This window comes from Melanostigma gelatinosum (assembly GCF_949748355.1).
Source record: "Melanostigma gelatinosum genome assembly, chromosome: 14".
NCBI lineage: Eukaryota > Metazoa > Chordata > Actinopteri > Perciformes > Zoarcidae > Melanostigma > Melanostigma gelatinosum.
Window position 1 is genome coordinate 16,388,331 of NC_136647.1, and position 21,234 is coordinate 16,409,564.

The following is a 21,234-nucleotide window of genomic DNA, read 5'->3' on the forward strand; positions in this document are numbered from 1 at the left end:
ATGAAAATTTGACATTTTAATGGAAACTAAAAATGTGAACACTGGAAGTTTTTTTTTGTTTTTTTTATATATATATATAGACTATTACATTGTTTGGAATTTGAGTTATCATGCTTAAAAAACAAAAAAACATTGTAATGTGACAATTCTGTTAAATTCTGAACAAAAATGAAATAATCAGACTGCTCACTTAAAAACTTAAATGTCAACCTGTAAGACATTTGAGAAAGAAATGCTGTTGCCTCATATTTGGGGGGGGGGGGGGGTGAAAGTGATAAGGGGAGCAGACCAAAAAAACAGAACTGCATCAACAAGCACAACAGCCATTGGAGATGACACACAGACGGAACTAAAAGATTACTTGGTGAAACTCATCGCCTCTCTTCATAATTGAACCTTGTAAAGACACATGTTACCCTTTTTTTATATTCACTTTATTTATCGTGTGGAATCATGAACACTGTACCTCTCAGGTATAAAACAAAACACCCCCAAAATCAAAAACATTTTAACAAGAGGCAACGAGCGTTTAAAGGAGGGACAGTTTTTAAAGTCGAGCACAAACACACACCAAAGTCCAGCATTTCCCATTACAGACGATTGATTACTGGATGAAGAAGCAGCACTTTCGGTATTTGTTTTTATCTTTTGAAGATTGCTTGTTCTCTCGCACCGTATGACAACACACTCAAAGTGACATTCAGCTGCTACAGTAGTGACTTCTGTTCACTAAACGCTCCTCCAAAGCCAGCGCCATGTCAGCTCGCTGGTTGTGACATCAACGTCCCCGGTGACGGTCTGTGCGCTCGCCATTCACCTGCTGAATATCTGAGTAGTGTAGTGTACCTTTGGCGAAAGCAGATTTCAGAGTTGTTGAACCGTACATTAATACCTCACGACATGATCCACATCACGACAAAAAAATATATATATTGAGAGGAACCCCGGGATGCAGTGTGTTTCGATGCTCCTCACGCTATCGCAACTATTTGAAGAAATGAGTTAAAGTTTGTAAAAAAGAAAAATCTGATGGAAAATAAGTTGAAATATATTGACATTGGTGCTATAAGGTCTACATCAGCTGTTATCTTTAGCAACTAAATCATCTAAAACCCACGAAAAATGAGACATCTTGATTTTCTGTATCATTTATTCCTTTTAGTCTCATCCTACTTGTGCATCTATGGATAAATTAGGTTATAAGTCAAAAACAAAAACCTTTTAAAAACACATGTTAAAACACAAATTTGTTAAATCAGTTCAAATCAATTATGTGCTACTTCAGACATTAACGTAGACAATGGACTGGCACGAGTATACGCCAGCAAGCGCTCATCATCCGTCCCATTCAAACTGATTTTGGCTTCAGGTCACATGATTTCTGAGCACAAGCCATGACAATTTCAAAAACCTACAAAACACATAAATTTCTCATTGCTTTCAGCTGCATCCACGTTGCTTAAAAGACAAAATTAGGATTAGGTGTAAGAAAACTTAAACAACGTTGCAAATGTTACAAAAGAAAGAAAGAAAAGAAATGGCAGCAGATTTCAAACAATCGAAATTGCTGTAAAAGTATATCTTTTTTTCACACAGGCACCTGTACATGAAACAACGGGGGGGGGGGGGGGGGGGGGGGGGATTTTGAAATATACGAGGAACTTGCATATAATAGGAAGAACTCGCTACGCACACAGCCACAAAACAACGAGGCCGAACTCGTCACTCACAACCTGGAAGCCTGCACCCTTGAGGTGATTGCACATCCTGAGGGGGTGGAGCTATAAACTCCAAATGGTCAGGCTTTACTTTCTCCACACACCAACAGTCAGTCAGTCAGTCAGTCTCAGTCCCCCCACCCCCCACCCAGCTTCAAGAACCTGTTTTTGGTTTGCAGGCTACAATGCTAAATAATGGTTCGGTCTTTATAAATGCATATTCAACATAGCCTCTTTGCTGTATTAAGTGCTTTGAAAAAAAAAAAGAAAAGAAACGAGGAGCCTTGGGGTGGGAGATTATCAGATTTCCCTGTAGAGGACCATCCTCTCAACAAGCAAAACAAAGAAACAAAAGTAAGGTTGTAAGACTACAGTAACGTCACATACTACTCATTTTGATCACCCTGTTTTACATGGAGAAGCCTATAGATGCACCACTGTCTGCAGAGAATGCTTTCAGTCTGAACTATTTGGCGTTTACCGTATGGGAACCTGATTATGTCACTTTTGTCTGTGGATTATGGCCAACAAGAAGTCAGTTTTGTGTAACTTAATGCCAGATAAAATTTTTTTTAAAAAAACCAGCAACGTCAAAAAGCACAGAAAAACACAAAAGTATAAATGCTAATGGCCTAATTCTCCTCAAATGCCCTCACTGCCTCCTCCACCAGATCCAACACAACTGTTTGTATTCAGAGGGCAGCGTCTGTTGATACACTCGCCCGCCTTGCGCCGTACAATGGAAGCCAAAAAAACATTTTGAAATACCAGAGCAGACCGAGATAAGACGTGGAAGTTAAAATGTCAAGACAACTGGCTGCAGTTACCACTCCCCCCCCCCCCCCCCCCCCCCCCCCCCCCCACAAGCCGATCAGGACACAGTGGAGAGAAATGTACGGAGAGCTCAGACCCAGCACCACTGATGTGGAGCAGTAGCAAACCGAGGGGTGCTTCACTATGCACACGAGAGAGACGACGAACCATCTAAGATTGCAATATTACAGTCTAGTATACACAGAACACAGCCCATGGAGCAATCGGCTTTTTTTTTTTTTTTTTTTTTTTTAAAGGGGTAAATAAAACAGGAAAACGTACGGTTTTTTTATGGCCCAAAATGACGACGTCAGCACCTTGCATGCCATGACAAGTTTTCCTCAAAAGTATTTGGTGTTTTTTTTCGCATCATACGAGACTCTATATAATAGGACTCCAAGTCAACATTTCCAATATGAGAGGGGCCACTTGGCAAAAAATAATATTAAACATAGTCATGGCTTTATCAACACTACCTGAGGTACATTTAATAATTCTGGATTCATCAACTTGTTTTTGTTTCTTCTGAAGAGCAACAGCCCAGAGCCATTCTTTCAAGGAGTATTTCTTGTCAGTACATATAGATCTTTCTAGTAATTAAAAGATAAAAGCAATTAGTTTACATAAAGTGCTATTAATCCACACATTAACCAAATCATAACTTCTAGAGAAACGAAACCTGGACCGTAACTTCGTTATGTTGAGTAAACCGATCTGGATTTGGAGATGGTGATGAAAGCGATGTCACAGCTGGCCAGTTAGCAGTTAGCAACTGTGGGCTCCCTAGACTGAATTAGATCTTTCAACGTGAGCTCATTAGCAAAATTGACTTTAAGGATTTTGTGCAACAAACTGAAAAAAACGCATCCTGAACATTGTTTAACAAACCCCACCAGCATCTTGGGTGATGATGCTGGAGCTCCATAGAACCCATTTCACACGTTGTGCGGATCAAACGGTGTTATTGCACACTGGTTTGCAAATGTTAACAGTAAAAACATAAAAGTACAACTCATCTTCACATTTCAACACAGTTTGACGGGGAACCTAGATTAGTATTGCAAGCATTGTTGTGTTGGTTATCTTTGTGTGGCGATGAACAGTGACCCCTGACTCATTCATTTCCACCAGTAAACATGCAAAACAATGCCATAAAACAGACTAAAGAAATCTTTGAAATCAGTCGTAAAATGAAACATGTTTCTGACATTAGGGCTTTAACAGTTTTTACATAGAAAAAAAAGCAAGCTAAATAATGTGTATGGACATCCTGAGTCTTGCTGCTGAACCAATAGCACAGAACGCAGCAGACCTTATTGGTAGAAATGCCTCTCGCTCCGTCGATTCCTCAACTCAAGGACTCTTATATTAGAAGGTATATACGTGTATGAATCTGAATTTAAGAATACTCTTCAGTGACATAATGATCTGCATGAAATGGATGAAAAGCTTTAAGATGAAAAGATTTGGCCTTTAACGGACCCGATTTTAAAAATCTTTAGCACACTTGTAATAAACATTCAAATGAAGGGGCGGAGCTTTCCTTCAACTTGGGCACTTCTGTACCTGTGCTCTGGGATCATACTGCAGTGCAGAGAACACTCACGTTAGGGCAGACAAAATGGTATAAAAAGAAGAAGCAAGCGTTTCAGTTCTGGGCTCTGATTTCCCCTACAAGAAAAAAAAAAAAAAAAGGACTTAAGACAAGGATCTCCCTTCCTGGATGGGGCCTCACCTATGAGCTTCCACTTAACTTACAGTTTAACTCCAAAGAACTTGACCACAACTTCAAGGTATTCTTTGCAAAGTGTGCTCCTCCTTTCTTCCACAATTAACTCAAGCTCGCACACAAGCGTGCATGTATAACGTCTAACATATCTACAATGAACTCATTTGAATGCGTGAAGAAAGAAAATGACTGAGGCGTCCCATAGTCAGACCGACGGCTGCCTCAGTTCAACAGGATAAAGGCTTAGGGAGGTGCAATCCATGACACCTTCCTTTGTTGAACTCCCGAACATCCTCCTTAAAGAGCCATGAGACAAACAGCTAGCGCAGCTCCAAAGTTGCATTTATCGCGTTGGAGAGGCACCGGTCGCCTCCGTTTTACGTCCCTCCAGAGTGTCTGCGTGTTTGTCTGATGCCCCCCCCCCCAAAGAAGTCTGTTAGTTTGCCGGAGGTTCCAAGGAAAATCTGTCATGCTAAACTATCAATGTTTTCACAGTTGTCTCTTTATCTGTCCAACAGGATTTATGATTCCCAAGGTAGATAATCGCAGCACATAGAAGAGAAGAGGGCGAGTACTGTAGACCATCTACCTCTCACTGATCAGGCCCATCCTTGGTCTCATCATAAACCACTACTCTTTTTGGATCTACAGCAGAGGGGAAAGAAAGGAGGCAAAGGGTCTGATTAGTCAACGCGGCATCAGTCTCACTGACGACCTGGAAAGGGTTACTAAACTCCCAAATGTTGCCAGTTTTGGGATATTTTGTGACTGAATATTAAGTTAAACATTGAGTTCATGTCTGCGTTGATTACAACAGAATAACTGGCATGAATGCAGTACGTCTCTGTAGGTGGTTACAGTCTGGCCTGTTATATGATGCTAGTCCATGATATAAACTGTCCAAGAGAGGCTCGCTAAAGGCATTAAAGCTGCCTTGTAGCCGGACTGGAGCAATATTTGTATCGAGTGATTTATAGCGAGGAGGTAGCTAAACACGCTGTAGGACTTTTGTAATCAGGTTACCACTATTTATGGACTACACGTTAGTCAATAACACGCACACTAACCACGTAAAAAAAACAGAAACATTACAATTACATGACTGCCATAGTCACAGGCTCTCTTACTCATACGAAGGTATTGTGAGCAAGTCGAACTCCCTAACTGTCCATATGTCAATCTTTAGATCGAGCATGTACACAGCTTAGTCTGCATCCTCCATGTTTTCAACAATATCTTTTGCTTAAAGAAACCACGTTGCCTCTGCTGCTCAAGTTATAAAGCTCACTCTGTAAATGAGTTGAAGTGATTAATAAAATCTACTTCCTGTTGTTTTTCTAACATTACATCCCATTTGGATCAGAATCAGAACACATTCATGAATAGAAGGAAGTTCAGGCGTTTCACAAATCTTGTTTTTTTCTTCTTCTTCACTTTTATAATGTGTTCTAACATTTCTAGACCGAATTCTTGTTGACAAAACTGAAGCACTTAAAAATAAATAAAATGGCTGTAAAGAAGTAGTGAGACCAACAACTTTAATTTACCTTGTTTTTGCAAGTTGAAAATGAATTCCATTTCTGTTGAGGGAAAACAAAAAGGCATATATTATTATCAGCGTTAACTAGACATGAATATATTCAGAAAATGATTTTGAAGAACAAAAATGGCAGCGCCGACATTCCCACACTGGACTCAAATTGCTTTCATGAGGGATCGACAGGAAAACTATGCAGCACGTAATCCAGCGTTAAAGTTTGTAATTTTATCTCCTCAATATCAGCCTCATTGTTTACCTTTTGCTCTCCCACAGTGGAATAAGCACTGTATTGTGTTACTGCTAATCCACACTGGACATGTGCTTCACATTAAAAGCATCCAGCTGCCAAAACACCGGGTGGCTTTTACTGTGAAAGCAGTCGCAAAAGACGCAATGCATTTGTCAGCGAGGTTAGCGCTTACCATAATTGTTCATAAGGGTTGCAGCGCCTCTAAATGCTCACAAAAGGTCACCAACTACTACTACTAGTTATTGACCGACTTCTTTACTTGAAATGCCACCGACAACTGTGTCCCCAACTCAACCGGGAATTCAATCTTAAAGATTACAATTTAAATGGTTATACAAGTTAATTTGATAAATAAAGTAGATGGTTACCTTTAGTGTGATAAGTGACAGCAGCTTTGATATCAAAGGAGCCCCAGCTACACCTCCTGCCAATGTCTCTAGAGTGGGCCGGTTGTTTGGAGGAGCCAAACGACACAGTGGTTAGCTGGCCCTGTGCTGGCTTAGCACCGTTGTCTTTACTGGAAGCCAACACAGCACAACCTGCACCCTTGGCCTCAGCTTTCGTCTTTTCCTGGCCACGTGGCTGCAGCTTGATCTCCTCCTCACTCGGAGAACAAGCGTTAGACACATTGCAGGGTGCACAAGTCCTTTTCTCTGGGTCGTGAGCTAAAGTGCCAAGCTCGAAGAATGACGGGCCAACTTCAAAGCAGGGCTGGGCGGCCTTGGCAGCAAGAGCCTGACACTCGCTTTGAGGTGCGACCGCAGTGGTCTTGTCCTCCGCAGGCACCTTGCCGCCACCTCCTTCTGGCCCCAAGTTGGCCTCATTTATGAAGGAGAGCCCCCACTGATTCTGGAAGATATCCCCCAAGGCTTTCTGATTTGTCTGAGCCGCCGGTGGGTCGAGGTGACGAGCACTAGGGAGCACAGGTTGCATATTTAAAGGGTAAATTAAAAGAGTTTTTCTAAGCTCGTATCCGTCTCCATCTACAGCACTGGTTGTGGAGCTACAGTTACTTTCCACAGGAGATGCTACATTCTCGCCACTTGGGAAAGACGGGGCTGGTGGAATACTACCAGCAGCAGGAGCAAAGAAGGTACCCACTGACGGGCAGCCGTTACCGGTTCCAGAAACGGGGCCATTAGTAAAGCTAGCTGAGGTGATAGTTTTCATAGCAGACATGGGGACCTGTGACAGTCTGACAGGAGGAGGCAGTGCCTCTCCTCCACCTTGAGCTACTTTGTTGAGGTTCTCTTTTACTTTACTTGCATAACTGATCTTGGGAACAATTTTTGCACTGCTATTGTCCACAGGAAATACTGGCGGGGGCTTGAACAAAGTCCACGAGTCCTCTTTTGAATTTGAGGAAAGCTTGGCTTTGTGCCTTTCCTCAGTCTTTTTGCCAAAGGAGTTCTTCCTCTGAGATTCACCCATCAAAGCGTCTGACACAACAGCCCGTCTAGCTGTTGACTGAGCGTCTACTTTATGGGCACCTCTAAAGCCATCGAGTCTGGAAGTCACTCCCTTCTCAGCAGTCTCAAGATTAAAAGCCCCATGCTCTTGCTGCATGTCTCTCTCCTTGTCTCTTATCACATTATCAGTGTTCTTGGCGTTGTTACATCTGGCCTTGCGTTTCTTTGGAGTAGTATATCCACCTTCGGAGCCGCTGCCATCATTGTCCTTGCTAGAATAGCCATTGGTAATTAAGCCACAGTTTACGACGCCATTTTGAAGCAACACAACGTCTTTCTTATCCATAGGTCGGCCCTCGTGATGGTTCAAATCCAGAGCCTTGTCCTTGTCATGTTTAAGGTCCATATTCTTCTTAAAGTCCAAGCCTTTGCCGCTCACTTTTGGAACAGTCGTGTACAGCTTTTGCGTTGATTTCTGCTTCACATTTGCATTACTTGTGTGTCTGTTACAATTGCTGTTGGGGGGCTGCGACATGCCAACAGTATCAGACAGATGTGGATTCTTCTCCCCCGCCTCCTCACAGATGTTTACTTTTGTACTGCCTGAAAGGGGAAACAAAATCAATCATATGCATATGACCAGGCATAAAGTTTGAGTTTATACTGACATCATTCAACCAGTCTTTCCTGTCGTGTAAAAAAACGCAATTAATTTGACCTTTACCAGAGTAGAAGTTATTCAACTTACAAATATAGGACCCTAAAGTCACAAAACCTGGAAACTAATCCAAGTATGCATTATCGGCATCATTCACATTCAGCATTATGTCTCTACTATCCACATAGATTTAAACTGGTGTCCTATGCAAAGCACGAAAGTGCACCATAAGTTAGATAGCAAACCCATTTATTGTGTTCACAGCTAACCTTTGTCTTTCCTGATAATTCATCACAGCAGTAAATGTTAGTAAGAAAGCAATGTTTTCCAGCAACATTTATCCCAAGCAGGAGACAGATAGGATACGGTTATAGTGCTGCCTGAACACGTATTCACATATTCCACCATGTATTTAACAAGTCACAGACATGCATTACCCTCACAACTGTCAACTGCATAATGGACTGCTACCAGTTAACTTTCTTGAATTGATCTGATCCGACCCGACATCAAAGACCAGTTGCAGCGAGATGTAAAAAGGAAGGCTCACAGCAGCATAATATGTGACATACATTTGGAGTGGCCGTGAACCACAAATAGGCCTGTATGCATTGCAAAGGCACGGTTGCGTCAACGTGGGCCTTTCAATTAAACGCTGCTGCTCCTCATGTCCGCGGGCACAGCGCACACAAGCTGATGCATACAGCCGCGCTTCACTTAACGTACATGCATGTTCTCGCTTATTTGCGCCAACATAACGTGTGCCGCGAGCGGACGTAAGGCTGCGGTCGACGTCTGTTTTAGCTAGAGCAACCGCGTCGTTATCAACTGGTAACAGTGTTGTTGCGTGGCTTCACTTTGACCGGACAACATGCAACAGGCCTGTCACAGACGGCTAACGTTAGCTAATGTCAACTAGCCATCCACTCGTTGAACATTAGGACGCCGTGGCGACAATAGTGGTTGATTGTGCCATAAGACCGCGGCCTAACATCAGCAACCAGCGTAAGCAAAAGACAACCACGACATGCCAGAGTTGCACAGTACTGTGGTCATACGAACATTATTCACTCGCCCAGTAACTATAGCATTAGCTCGCAGTGATACTCTAACATGGCCGACAGGAAATGGCAGCTCCGAACATTCCAGTGGAGCCGGCTCGCTTTCCTAAAGTGGACAGAAGCATGCTGAAATGAATGATAGAGATTTGACTGCTGTAGACAGCGAGTCGCCGTGCGCACACACACACACAGCAGTTTATGCGTTTTTAGAGCACGCGGTGACACACTGGGATTTTCTGAGATAATTTTAGTTACATTTGCGAAATAAAAATGGGTGAAACTGGCGCACAAGGTCAATCCTTGATATGTCAAACTACTACCAGCGACAACTGTCACGCAACGTCAACTAGCTAGCTAGCTAACTTAATGGTTGGTTTCTGGTCAGACAGTGGCCAACTATCGGTTGAATCAGCACGCTACTCACCCGCTATAACGTGCCTCAAACTATTCGGGGCACAAGCATATCTTTTGAATTAATAGCTAACTCTCGGGCTAAGCTCTCAATCACGACGGAGTTAACACTAGTTAGCAAATGCTAGTCGGCTCGTTGACATTAACGTTAGCTGACTAAGGCTAGCAAGCGTTAGCTCACTTTTGCGGATGGCCCAACCTGTTTTCTTCGTCTGCGTTTCCTGATGCTGGCGTTGGAAGTGGCTCTGATCATGTTTTAGACTAGTTGTATGTTGAGTCGAGCGTCTGTCCTCTCCGTGGTGGTGATATTGCCTTTCTTGTGCCCGATCTCTGGGCTGTTCCTCCATCGAAGTGTAGAATGTCGGACTAGTTCAACCAATATGTTAGCTCACGGGGTCCAATCACTACCAGTGTAAAACGGAAGCTATTTGAAGCCTCTGTAAACGTCAGCAGTAAACGTCTAAAAATGGCACTGTTTTGGGTGGTCAACGCCACTAAATTCCGTGTCTACTATGTCTAGACTTACGCATGGGAGTATTTTGCAGGACTTTTAGATCTCGGCAGATGTTTCACATTTCACACAAATAACGGACAAGTGATTTTTGTGTGAAAATCTTTTCTGGGTGGGCAGTAACGGGGTGGGGTTCGTGTGTGGACTGAAATCATATGACCGGAGGCGCTGCCACGTCTCCAGGCAGAGGACACTTGTGTGGAGGGTCCCGTGGAGATCGACCCCACTCCCAAAATGGAAAAAACTATTTATTGAAAATTCAATATACTTCTAACCTCAAACATTTCCAATTCACGTATAAGTATCTTATATTACCACATCTCGAAAGAACAAAATGGATCTGTTGCTAATACGTTTTTTTATGATTAATTTGTTTTGGCATTATACTTTCTTTTAAATTACAGTTTATTTATTTCTTATCACATATAGTAATATATACATATATATATATATATATATATATATATATATATATATATATATATATATATATATATATATTTTTTTTTTTCGACAACCTCTACTACAGCATGATATATGATATTTTATAACATTCTGTACAATTACATTTTCATGTAATTTTTATAGCATACATTCCTATGACTTCTAATTACATTTTTATGACATACAGTACAATACATTGACATTTTTTATGGCACACTATGCCTCTTTAAATTATATTTTTATGACATGCTATACTGTGACTTGATCTACTATATTATGACTTTTATGATTCTTTTGATATAAACTGTGACAATTTTACTATTGACTGTACAATGACTTTTTTATGACATTTAACTTTTCAAGACATTTATATGACACACTACACTATAACCTTTCATGACATTTTTTGTGACATACTATACTATAACATCTTTTACGATATGACTTTTAATTCAAATATGGCTGCATGCTCAAGGACCTCAAGGGTCTGTTTTGCTAACAGCAAACGGGATTACCGGTACACACACTGCTCAGTAAATCGCCGCCATTCAGCCACTGCTAGGCAGACAGCTTGGTGAGCTTAATTTAGTTTTTGGATAGATTGTATGAAATCATAATGTCTTATACCAAGACTTCAAGCTCATGTTTTTGAGTTTGAATCAAGTGTGTTTACAGCCCATTAGTGTCTCGACAGGTGATTAGAGAATTGTGCATTGTTCTCATTCAACCACAGCAGTGGTCGTTGCAAGCACACCTGACAGAGTCTTTTGTAGATGTGACATTCTACACGATAAAATGTAATTTTGTATTGCATTTTATGGCATATGACTTTGGCGTATGACATTTTTTTAATCATATACTACACTTCAACATTTGTACAGCATTTATTTGGCTTACCGTACTTTGACTTTTTATAACATACTCTACAATGAAACATTTAATGACCTTTTTATGGCTTATTCTATGAGTTTTTTATTGTTATAAAACATTATATATACCATAACATTTTTATGGCATGCATACAATGATTTTTAAAGACTTTTTTATGACATACTATACTATGACCTATTTATGACCTATTTATGACTTATTTATGACATACTATACTATGACCTATTTATGACCTATTTATGACTTATTGATGACATACTATACTATGACCTATTTATGACCTATTTATGACCTATTTATGACTTATTGATGACATACTATACTATGACCTATTTATGACCTATTTATGACTTATTGATGACATACTATACTATGACCTATTTATGACTTATTTATGACTTATTGATGACATACTATACTATGACCTATTTATGACCTATTTATGACTTATTGATGACATACTATACTATAACCTATTTATGACCTATTTATGACTTATTGATGACATACTATACTATAACCTATTTATGACCTATTTATGACTTATTGATGACATACTATACTATGACCTATTTATGACCTATTTATGACTTATTGATGACATACTATACTATGACCTATTTATGACCTATTTATGACTTATTGATGACATACTATACTATGACCTATTTATGACTTATTTATGACTTATTGATGACATACTATACTATGACCTATTTATGACCTATTTATGACCTATTTATGACTTATTTATGACTTATTGATGACATACTATACTATGACCTATTTATGACCTATTTATGACTTATTTATGACATACTATACTATGACCTATTTATGACCTATTTATGAATTATTGATGACATACTATACTATAACCTATTTATGACCTATTTATGACTTATTGATGACATACTATACTATGACCTATTTATGACCTATTTATGACCTATTTATGACTTATTTATGACTTATTGATGACTTATTGATGACATACTATACTATGACCTATTTATGACTTATTTATGACTTATTGATGACATACTATACTATGACCTATTTATGACTTATTGATGACATACTATACTATGACCTATTTATGACTTATTTATGACTTATTGATGACATACTATACTATGACCTATTTATGACTTATTTATGACTGATTTATGACATACTATACTATGACCTATTTATGACCTATTTATGACTTATTTATGACATACTATACTATGACCTATTTATGACTTATTGATGACATACTATACTATGACCTATTTATGACCTATTTATGACCTATTTATGACTTATTTATTACTTATTGATGACATACTATACTATGACCTATTTATGACCTATTTATGACTTATTTATGACTTATTGATGACATACTATACTATGACCTATTTATGACCTATTTATGACCTATTTATGACTTATTGATGACATACTATACTATAACCTATTTATGACCTATTTATGACCTATTTATGACTTATTGATGACTTATTGATGACATACTATACTATGACCTATTTATGACTTATTTATGACTTATTGATGACATACTATACTATGACCTATTTATGACCTATTTATGACCTATTTATGACTTATTTATGACTTATTGATGACATACTATACTATGACCTATTTATGACCTATTTATGACTTATTGATGACATACTATACTATGACCTATTTATGACCTATTTATAACCTATTTATGACTTATTTATTACTTATTGATGACATACTATACTATGACCTATTTATGACCTATTTATGACCTATTTATGACTTATTTATGACTTATTGATGACATACTATACTATGACCTATTTATGACCTATTTATGACCTATTTATGACTTATTTATTACTTATTGATGACATACTATACTATGACCTATTTATGACCTATTTATGACCTATTTATGACTTATTTATGACTTATTGATGACATACTATACTATAACCTATTTATGACCTATTTATGACCTATTTATGACTTATTGATGACATACTATACTATGACCTATTTATGACTTATTTATGACTTATTGATGACATACTATACTATGACCTATTTATGACCTATTTATGACCTATTTATGACTTATTTATTACTTATTGATGACATACTATACTATGACCTATTTATGACCTATTTATGACTTATTGATGACATACTGTACTATGACCTATTTATGACCTATTTATGACTTATTGATGACATACTGTACTATGACCTATTTATGACCTATTTATGACTTATTGATGACATACTATACTATGACCTATTTATGACCTATTTATGACCTATTTATGACTTATTTATTACTTATTGATGACATACTATACTATGACCTATTTATGACCTATTTATGACTTATTGATGACTTATTGATGACATACTATACTATGACCTATTTATGACCTATTTATGACCTATTTATGACTTATTTATTACTTATTGATGACATACTATACTATGACCTATTTATGACTTATTTATGACTTATTGATGACATACTATACTATTACCTATTCATGACTTATTGATGACATACTATACTATGACCTATTTATGACTTATTCATGACGTACTTTATGACATACTATACTATGACATTTTTTGTCTTTTTCATGGCATATTACACGATACTATTGCAGCTGCATTGTAATCACAGTCTGCAGCTGATGGCCACTGGGGGGTTCTGCTGGGCCAGTTTGCTTATGGCTACATGAAGGGACGAGAGAACAATACTTTTTTACGTTTCCCTCCAATATGTCAGTGACACCGTTTAGTCAAAGCTGCAGGCTACAGCTGATCCATTTAGTTAATAAGCATTGTAAACAAGGCAAGAGCAAGTAATGTGAACAATACTAACATGAAACAAATGTAATTTCTTACGAAAACTAATGACTGTTTTTCTTTTCTTTCTTTTGAGGTAATAGTGTGGTCTTGGATATGATCAAGCTGTACAGTTTATATGCAGTCAATGATACACTAGTTTGTAACCTGTCTGCTTTATATCATTCTCTCTCATAAAATACCATAACAGATGTAGACACAAAAACATACAACCATGATCAAAACAGCATTACAACAATATTCAGGGCAGCAGTCTTACTACCTTTTATACGTGTTAACTGGAGCTTGTTCTTTCTGGTTGCTATATATATGTTTGCCATTTGTTTTCTTTCTCAATCTCTCAGGTCATGGGATGCAAAAGACATGAGATTACCAAAACTGCAGATGCGGAGACATCTCAATCTAGAACATGGACACAGCAGCGGATATCCCGGTTCCAAGGACAGGAAGACTGCTCTTCCTCTACCAACCCCCTCAGACATTGACATGTGCATATAAACACTCTGTGGCATTGTTAACGACAAAACCACCCTTTGGATATTTTTACCCACTAATGCCACAAACTCTTTGATCGTTTTTTCTTGTACTAACTGTTGAAATGCCCATATTCTCTCCAGGGAGTACATATCTACCCCTGTGAAGAAATAGTAAATAAACAGGGCTGGGCGGCGTGATGAAAAAATGAATCTCCATTTCAAAATACTAATGTCACCCTTTGAACTGAGCCTCTCTGGTTTCTTATCAGTCCCTTGATAGACTCTTTTCCCCCACCAAATTAGCCAATCCCCCCCTACACACGCATACACTCCCCAACCCCCACAATCCTCATTTCCTTATGTTTTCTGAAAGCAGAGCTCTGTTTTCCATCAAAAGGTCAAGGGACCAATCTTAAGCAACTCTGGCTTGCCCTTTACCTTCTTATTTCAGAGCTCTGTGCTTTTGCAGTAGTTGAGTGGTGCTGTATCATTGTCCACACCCTCACATTCGTAGTGTATATAATAGAAAGAGCAGATTGAAAAGCATCTTCCTCAGTAACGCTAAAGCTGGAAACCTCACGGTGTATACTGCAGTGTAGCATGGCCTACATCTTATGTAACATGCCAGTCTAAAATCCTGAAAAATGGGGTTACTAGTTCGTGTGAGTTTCTATTTGTGCTTGAACGGCAACATCAAACCATCTCAGTTGTTCATAATTTTGAAACCCACCTTATCAGTACTTGACAGAGGAGTAGAGAAAGTGCTCAGCGAGGGTGTAAAGTGTTGAGGATTGGGCAGCATACCCTGCCTCCTCTAATCTATCCAAATAAACTCTTCCTCCCTCCCCCTGGATCCATGGGTTATCACAGAAACCCCTCCACTGCTCCCCTGCCCACACGCTAACGGCAGCCTTTAACACAGCCCAGCCTTCTTTCTGAGCGTTCACATTAGAGGCAACACAGGATACGCTCTCTCTCACACACACACATACACACACACACACACACACACATGCGTATACTCGTAACCACTTACGCATTTAATCATATCTCAAACTGGAGTCGGAGTGAGGAAGCAGAATGTCAGGGAAGGAAGCGCTGAAGCCAGTGGGAAAGCAGAATTTGCCTCAAGTCTGCAGAGCTTTTTTTTCACAGGAGGTCTCAAGGAGAAGTTTGGATTCATAAAAGTGAGCAAATATCTGTGGATATTTTTTGGAAATAGGCCAGCACAGAAACGAATTTTAGATTTAGTTTAGTAGAAACTTCACTCGGGTCCCACTCTCAAGATCTGGATTTTCAAACAGAGAAGACACACTTCAGGAGGAAATTCTTGAAATTCTCTTTGTCTCTGACCACTCACCGCTATTAAGGTCTTTCCAAGTCTCATCATCTGCTGCCACCATAGAGCTGCAGGAGGACACATCCTCAGGTTACAACAAAGTGAGTACAGCAAACAATGCCACCATTTCTTTATTTTAATAATCACATGTTGAAAAAAAATGAAAAATGTTAATCCTGCTCCTAACAAAAGGGCTCAGTTTACTTCAATGTCCACAGTACATTGCTCTAAAGAAACATCCTGAATATGTTTCCTCAGTCATGTTATTCCTGTGATTCTGGAGAGTTAGTTTTGATATCTGAAGTTGATCAATCTAAAAGTAAGAAGGCCAGTGTTTGATCTGCTGCATGATTGAAAGGAAGGCAGACTTTGCTATACTCACAAACAGAACATCTTAAAAATAGAAAGCACTTCAGAAATGTTCTTCATGTTCTTCAGGCTTGTTGGAGAATCATATAAAAGTATCTTAAAAGAGCAGGAAACCCTTAAAATGAGATCAAATTATTGTTATTTATACAATCTAAAAAAACATGACATGAATTCAAAAAACAAGAGGGTCTAAAATCATACAATGTGCATGAATCCTGTTTTATTGTAGATTTTCCCTTTATGCAGCATGACAAACAAATGATCTGACAATGGATCTTATGAATTTAGTGAACTGTAAATATTGCTGAACATTTGAATTTACCTAAATGATGCTGACAGATGATGAAATATTGCTTGTTAAACCCATGTGTTCCATGCTACTTGTCACAATAACACACTCAAGAACAGAGGGAAATGGAACATGCCCATGTCATTCTTTCATCGCTGAGTTTACAAAATAAACGTGAAACAAGATGTGGAAATAAAAGCGTATACTCTACCATTGATGTGTTAAAAAAAATAAAGTTGTAGCACATTATTTGTTCTTTGAAAATGAAAGTTTTTTTTCTGACCCTACCATTAGTGATTAGTGGGATTTTTCAGTTGTCCAGCTGTTCCCGGCTCATTGTTCTGGGTCGTGATTATCCTGGCGTTTGGAGGTGGGGTCAGTGGAGCCCCATTTCCTCACACTTAGAGCTGTGCAGTTATCTGTGTTGGCTTTCCACACCTTTCACAACATTATTGAAGGAACCCATTACTAAATGGATTAACATTCTTTTGACTTGCCATGATTTTAGTGGATGGACTGAAGAATTTAGGGCGTAGAGGGAAGAGAAGGAATTGGTGCAACAGAAAAATGTGCTGATGCATCAAAGACTTTGCACACATCATACCAATATTGTGATGTTGTAATTTTCCCCAATTATAAACTTTCAGACCTAACAGCAGGGTGACATTAAAGCCACCGAAGTTAAGAACAATAGCAGATTAAGAGATTCAATAATTACATCAAGTTACTGACCTAAAGCTGTTTTTCTTTCCTGCAGCAGAGACCACAAGGAAAGATGAGTCTGTCACGGAACGGAACACTGGAGAAGACCGTAACTGAGCAGGCCCACTCTGAGCCGGGCTCCCCCTCCAGAGTGGGGTCTGGAGTCGTGGTGCCGCCTCCGTACTCTCTCGGTGGTAGCGAAGTCGCTGACACCCCTCTGGAGTTAAGGGGCTCTCTGGACTGCTGGGCATGCTCTGTGCTGGTCACTGCACAGAATCTGATCATAGCACTGATCAATGGCGGGCTGGCCAGTGTCATTTTTGGCACCATCCTCACCCCTGCTCTTGTCATGATCATATTTGGCTTCCTCTGCCACCCCACGGTAACAATCTTTTATGGAAATCTTTTTTTTTTTTTGACTGATAGAAGTGTGAGAGGCTACAGATTGAATGGGTCACACTGTTGCTGTGTCCAAGTCCATACAAGATATTAGTAAATCTTTGTGCTTTATAGGACAGTAGTGTACCTCATCAGCACACTCAAAAATGCCCCATTACTCATCCGTTTCCTCCTCCTCTTGCTCTCCAGGTGCAGCCCCATGGGACATATCTGTATTGCTCAGACATCCTGGATGAAGCCGGCTGCGTGGCTCTGCTGGTTGTGGGATTTCTGCTGCTCACCCCTCTGCTGGTCCTGGCACTTGCTGCCTACTGCCGCCTGGCCCGCCACCTCCAGCTGGGAATGTGTTTCATTCCCTACAGTCGCGCTGTCTACAAGAACCTTCCTGCCTCTCGCCACCGGAAGGCTGACGCAGGAGGCTGCTGTGGCCGGCAGGGCACTTCAGAGAGGGAGGGGAAGGGTAGCGTATGGGTGTAGGAGAGGAGAGGAGGATTGTGTATGGTTGTAATTTGTATCTCTTTTTAATAATGAGAGTGTTGTTTGAGTCTGGGTATGTTTTATGCAAATTACCACAGGTTTTCTATTTCTAAAGCCATTGCAAACAGCCAACATATTTCATGATTCATAGTGATTGTTTGGAAGTCAATATTAGTTTGTATATGCAATTTAAATGTTTTGATTGTATTTTATGCCTTATTTTTTACAATAAAGTGTCTCGACCTGCTGCTTTGTGTTTTACAGAGACACCTGCAAACTGATACAGAATGGACTGTAAACGTTATTTAAGAAAAGAAGAGAAAGTTTAAAGAAGTAAAGAAGTGCACTGAATAGGGTAAAGAGATAAACAGGATTTGTGTTCCACACAAACTTTGATTATCAAGCCGTTTCAATGTAATTTAGAAAACAGAAAAAAGTCATAGTATAGCATGTCGTAAAAGTCACAAGATAGCATGTCGAAAAAAAAGTCATAACATAGCATGTCGAAAAAAGTCATAATATAGCATGTTGCAAAAAAGTCATAGCATAGCATGTCGAAAAAAAGTCATCGTATAGTATGTCGAAAAAAAGTCATAGCATAGCATGTCGAAAAAAAGTCATCGTATAGTATGTCGAAAAAAAGTCATAGTATAGCATGTCGAAAAAAAGTCATAGTATAGCATGTCGTAAAAGTCATAAGATAGCATGTCAAAAAAAAGTCATAGTATAGCATGTCGTAAAAGTCATAAGATAGCATGTCGAAAAAAAGTCATAATATAGCATGTCGAAAAAAAGCCATAGTATAGCATGTCGAAAAAAAGTCATAGTATAGCATGTCGAAAAAAAGTCATAGTATAGCATGTCGTAAAAGTCATAAGATAGCATGTCGAAAAAAAGTCATAATATAGCATGTCGAAAAAAAGTCATAGTACAGCATGTCGTAAAAGTCATAAGATAGCATGTCGAAAAAAAGTCATAAGATAGCATGTTGAAAAAAAGTCATAGTATAGCATGTCGAAAAAAAGTCATAGTATAGCATGTCGTAAAAGTCATAAGATAGCATGTCGTAAAAGTCATAAGATAGCATGTCTTCAAGTCATCAGATAGCATGTCGTAAAAGTCATAAGATAGCATGTCGAAAAAAAGTCATAGTATAGCATGTCGAAAAAAAGTCATAGTATAGCATGTCGTAAAAGTCATAAGATAGCATGTCGAAAAAAAGACATAGTATAGCATGTCGAAAAAAAGTCATAGTATAGCTTGTCGAAAAAAAGTCATAGTATAGCATGTCGAAAAAAAGTCATAGTATAGTTTGTCGAAAAAAAGTCATAGTATAGCATGTCGAAAAAAAGTCATAGTATAGCATGTCGAAAAAAAGTCATAAGATAGCATGTCGTAAAAGTCATAAGATAGCATGTCTTCAAGTCATCAGATAGCATGTCGTAAAAGTCATAATATAGCTTGTCGAAAAAATGTCATAGTATAGCATGTCGAAAAAATGTCATAGTATAGCATGTCGAAAAAAAGTCATAGTATAGCATGTCGAAAAAAAGTCATAGTATAGCATGTCGAAAAAAAGTCATAGTATAGCATGTCGAAAAAAAGTCATAAGATAGCATGTCGTAAAAGTCATAAGATAGCATGTCTTCAAGTCATCAGATAGCATGTCGTAAAAGTCATAACATAGCATGTCGAAAAAAGTCATAATATAGCATGTTGCAAAAAAGGCATAGCATAGCATGTCGAAAAAAAGTCATCGTATAGTATGTCGAAAAAAAGTCATAGCATAGCATGTCGAAAAAAAGTCATCGTATAGTATGTCGAAAAAAAGTCATAGTATAGCATGTCGAAAAAAAGTCATAGTATAGCATGTCGTAAAAGTCATAAGATAGCATGTCGAAAAAAAGTCATAGTATAGCATGTCGTAAAAGTCATAAGATAGCATGTCGAAAAAAAGTCATAGTATAGCATGTCGAAAAAAAGTCATAGCATAGCATGTCGAAAAAAAGTCATAGTATAGCATGTCGAAAAAGTCATAAGATAGCATGTCGAAAAAAAGTCATAATATAGCATGTCGAAAAAAAGTCATAGTATAGCATGTCGAAAAAAAGTCATAGTATAGCATGTCGAAAAAAAGTCATAGTATAGCATGTCGAAAAAAAGTCATAGTATAGCATGTCGAAAAAAAGTCATAGTATAGCATGTCGAAAAAAAGTCATAAGATAGCATGTCGTAAAAGTCATAAGATAGCATGTCTTCAAGTCATCAGATAGCATGTCGTAAAAGTCATAACATAGCATGTCGAAAAAAGTCATAATATAGCATGTTGCAAAAAAGTCATAGCATAGCATGTCGAAAAAAAGTCATCGTTTAGTATGTCGAAAAAAAGTCATAGCATAGCATGTCGAAAAAAAGTCATCGTATAGTATGTCGAAAAAAAGTCATAGTATAGCATGTCGAAAAAAAGTCATAGTATAGCATGTCGTAAAAGTCATAAGATAGCATGTCGAAAAAAAGTCATAGTATAGCATGTCGTAAAAGTCATAAGATAGCATGTTGAAAAAAAGTCATAGTATAGCATGTCGTAAAAGTCATAAGATAGCATGTAAAAAAAAAGTCATAATATAGCATGTCGAAAAAAAGCCATAGTATAGCATGTCGAAAAAAAGTCATAGTATAGCATGTCGAAAAAAAGTCATAGTATAGCATGTCGTAAAAGTCATAAGATAGCATGTCGAAAAAAAGTCATAGTATAGCATGTCGAAAAAAAGTCATAGTATAGCATGTCGAAAAAAAGTCATAGTATAGCATGTCGAAAAAAAGTCATAAGATAGCATGTCGTAAAAGTCATAAGATAGCATGTCTTCAAGT

General features: G+C 38.5%; 2 protein-coding genes across 3 annotated transcripts; one reads left to right on the forward strand and one right to left on the reverse strand.

Annotated features, from left to right (window-relative positions):
- Positions 1-53: 53 nt before the first annotated feature.
- nufip2 (nuclear FMR1 interacting protein 2) lies at positions 54-10,021 on the reverse strand. Of its 2 annotated transcripts, none has more exons than XM_079283783.1 (4): positions 9,789-10,021; positions 6,419-8,062; positions 5,808-5,840; positions 54-4,905 (listed from the first exon to the last, which is right to left on the reverse strand). In XM_079283783.1, exons 1-4 carry the CDS (start codon positions 9,934-9,936, stop codon positions 4,853-4,855), a joined length of 1,878 nt encoding a protein of 625 aa, XP_079139909.1. In that variant the 5' UTR covers positions 9,937-10,021; the 3' UTR covers positions 54-4,852. The 2 variants fall into 2 exon arrangements, with proteins under 2 accessions (XP_079139909.1, XP_079139908.1); XM_079283782.1 differs by having other exon boundaries at positions 9,771-10,021.
- Positions 10,022-15,752: 5,731 nt separating this feature from the next.
- On the forward strand, positions 15,753-18,596 carry tmem88a (transmembrane protein 88 a). Its single transcript, XM_079282972.1, has 3 exons — positions 15,753-16,228; positions 17,543-17,869; positions 18,076-18,596. The coding sequence occupies exons 2-3, from the start codon at positions 17,561-17,563 to the stop codon at positions 18,361-18,363; spliced, it is 597 nt and encodes a 198-aa protein (XP_079139098.1). The 5' UTR covers positions 15,753-16,228; positions 17,543-17,560; the 3' UTR covers positions 18,364-18,596.
- Positions 18,597-21,234: the final 2,638 nt, after the last annotated feature.

What these genes read in the sequence shown, in the direction of transcription:
- nufip2 (XM_079283782.1), bottom strand. Translation starts at nt 9,936, where the DNA reads ATGGAGGAACAGCCCAGAGATCGGGCACAAGAAAGGCAATATCACCAC. An exon ending in AGGTTGGGCCATCCGCAAAA is followed by an intron (nt 8,063 to 9,770) that starts GTGAGCTAACGC and finishes TTCCCCTTTCAG; the next exon opens with GCAGTACAAAAGTAAACATC. An exon ending in TGTCACTTATCACACTAAAG is followed by an intron (nt 5,841 to 6,418) that starts GTAACCATCTAC and finishes TTCCCTCAACAG; the next exon opens with AAATGGAATTCATTTTCAAC.
- tmem88a (XM_079282972.1), top strand. Translation starts at nt 17,561, where the DNA reads ATGAGTCTGTCACGGAACGGAACACTGGAGAAGACCGTAACTGAGCAG. An exon ending in GCTTCCTCTGCCACCCCACG is followed by an intron (nt 17,870 to 18,075) that starts GTAACAATCTTT and finishes CTTGCTCTCCAG; the next exon opens with GTGCAGCCCCATGGGACATA.